Source organism: Vespa velutina, chromosome 23 (assembly GCF_912470025.1).
Source record: "Vespa velutina chromosome 23, iVesVel2.1, whole genome shotgun sequence".
In the NCBI taxonomy this organism is placed as follows: Eukaryota; Metazoa; Arthropoda; class Insecta; order Hymenoptera; family Vespidae; genus Vespa; species Vespa velutina.
The window spans coordinates 2,758,999-2,761,498 of NC_062210.1; the positions used below are offsets into that span (position 1 = coordinate 2,758,999).

The 2,500-nt window shown below is 32.9% G+C and overlaps 1 protein-coding gene across 5 annotated transcripts in view; it reads right to left on the reverse strand.

Moving 5' to 3' along the window:
- The window catches only part of LOC124956633 (KN motif and ankyrin repeat domain-containing protein 1), a 35,159-nt gene that overhangs the window by 18,036 nt on the left and 14,623 nt on the right, over positions 1–2,500 (reverse strand). For 4 of the 5 annotated variants that reach the window (XM_047512687.1, XM_047512691.1, XM_047512688.1 and 1 more), the window contains exons 2-4: positions 2,455–2,500; positions 1,269–1,462; positions 7–367 (exon numbers count right to left, since the gene is read on the reverse strand). The exon at positions 2,455–2,500 is cut by the window's right edge and continues 46 nt beyond it. In XM_047512687.1, the coding sequence (XP_047368643.1) occupies positions 7–367; positions 1,269–1,462; positions 2,455–2,500 (601 nt within the window). Of the gene's footprint in view, positions 1–6; positions 368–1,268; positions 1,463–2,454 lie in introns of those variants that run through there. The other variant, XM_047512693.1, reaches the window with a different exon arrangement.

A 2,500-nucleotide genomic window follows, 5' to 3' on the forward strand; every position in this document is an offset into this window, starting at 1 on the left:
TCTTACCGATCTCAGGACGATCCTCGCGAGTTCTCATAGATCCTCTACCTGACGAACGTTTCAAGGTTGCCTCGAAATCACCTACTACATCACTCAAATCCAAGGTTGTGGTGGTATTGGTAGTAGCAGTAGTAGTAATACTAGTAGTAGTAGTAGTAGTAGTAGTAATAGTAGTATTAGTCCTGAATTCGTCCCTGTTATCATCCATACGTTGATGATGCCGTTGATGATGGCTCGATCTTGGTATAGTACTCGAACCATCGCAATTGTTTCTCGTCGTAGACGTAGTCGCCAACGTGGCTAACGCCGAAGATTCTCGCGATATTTCTGGCGATTCGGTCTCTATTCCCGCTAGACCTGGACTCACCTAATGTTATAAAGAAAAAAAAGAAAAAAAAAAGAAAAAAAAAAGAAGAAGAAAGAGACAGAAAAAAAAATAGAACGCGCATTAGGACGCGCGACCTGGTTGCGTCGCTCAACTTTAATAGTTCAACTCTCTCCCTCTCTCTCTGAATCTCTTTCTTTATTTTTCTCTGTCTCTTTCTCTCTCTCTCTCTCTCTCTCTCTCTCTCTCTTTTCCTCTCTCGCACACTCGCTTGTCATCTTTTTGTCATCGTTAAATTGTTAGTAGTTCACTCGCCTCTCGCTTATTCATCGTTTATTAATAAATACGTTCTAAATCGCCATTTTGAAATTCTCAAGCTAAATCGTCAGCCAGTAAATTAATTATTACGTCCTTAGAGCTGTGTGCGCGCGTAATCACTCTTACATTTATTCTTTATTTTATTTTATTTTATTTTATTTCATTTCATTTTATTTTATTTATTTTTAATCAAACGATCTACTCTCGATCGGTAAAACAGTTTTCGGCGAATCTAAAAGATCGATCGTTTTACACGAATTCTTTTTATAATCGTTAATTCGCTCGCCTGTCGTTTATTCATCGTTTATCGACAAATATTTGATTTTTTTTAAATCGCAATTTAAAATTTTTCAACGATAAATCTAATAGTTATCTAATAGTTATCATTACGCTCTTTTCGTTCGTAATCGTTTTTTTTTTTTCTTTTTTTGTCTTTTAATTTAGTCGATCTACTAGGTCGGTAAAATAGGTATCGAAGGATCGATCGAAATATTTGTTATTTTTTATTTGTCTTTTTAGATTAGATGATCTATTCTCTGTCGATAAAACAGATTTCGAAGGATCTAAGAAATCGATCGATCGATCGATCGACCGATCGATATTTTGAATGGAATTATTTTATTACCAGTCCTAAGAGAACTTCCATCGATTGACATTGTCTTCTGCGTTCACGTTTCTTTCGTCTCTCGATGCTCGATCTATCGCCTGTACTACCAGCTGCAACTGCTTCACAGTAACGTACGAAGTCTAGATCGATGTGATAACCGTATGGACAACAGAGACATTTTGAGCCGGAAACGTAAGCCTGCGTGCCTGCGACTAAAATTAATAAAAAAGAAACAAACAAAATGATACACGTACATTTCAAATAAAACGATATATCCGCCGAAGATAAAAATGATAACGAAGAAGAAAAAAGCAAAAAAAAAAAGAAAAAAAGAAATTTCTTTTACGATTACGTCGTCGAAAAAGAATCGAGCGGTAGAGTTTAACATTCAACATAAATTCAATTTTATTTTCTTTCAATGTCCATTTAATCAATTTAAAAATGATATGTGGTATACATGTGAAAATTGTACTATTACTTGTACTATATTAATTATGTACGAGTATATTACGGTATAATATATTTGTTACACTCTAATGTAGTGTGTATATATAATAAAAAAAAATAAATAAATAAAAAAGAAAATAAAAATGTAGCAAATTTAATATACGGAATGGGGAAAGGATGCGTCAAAATGAAATTGAAAATGAAATAAAATATTCAATTTATATACGTATACGTATACACACACACACACATATATATATATATATATATATATATATATATATATAAAAGTATGTAACTTTGTTAAAGAACTTTTTAAGGGGTTAAGTTCGATGTTTACGTCAACGAGACGAGTTTCGTCGAGGTTAATGGCCGACGGTCACTGTAAAGCGAAATATGTTGTAACCATTGGCCGACATCCAGATCCACGGTAATAATAATCTGGCAAAGTTCGTTAGCCGGGAGAACACGGGGATCCCGTTTACGTGTCCCTCATGCCTCACTTCTGCCATCATGAAATATATATACATGTATGTATATGTGTACGTAAATACGAAGTGAAATTATCCTAAAAGCGATTCTAAACGCGAATGATATGACATGACAATAAATATAAAAAAATAATATAAATATATATATATATATAAAATAAGATATATAAGAAATATAAATATAGAATAAATAAGAAATATAAGATATAAGGAAAAAAAAATATATATATATATATATATACAATTAATAAAATAAACTAACTCACCGTTTCCATTAAAAACGCGGGCCGAGGGGACGATCGTCAATGCCAT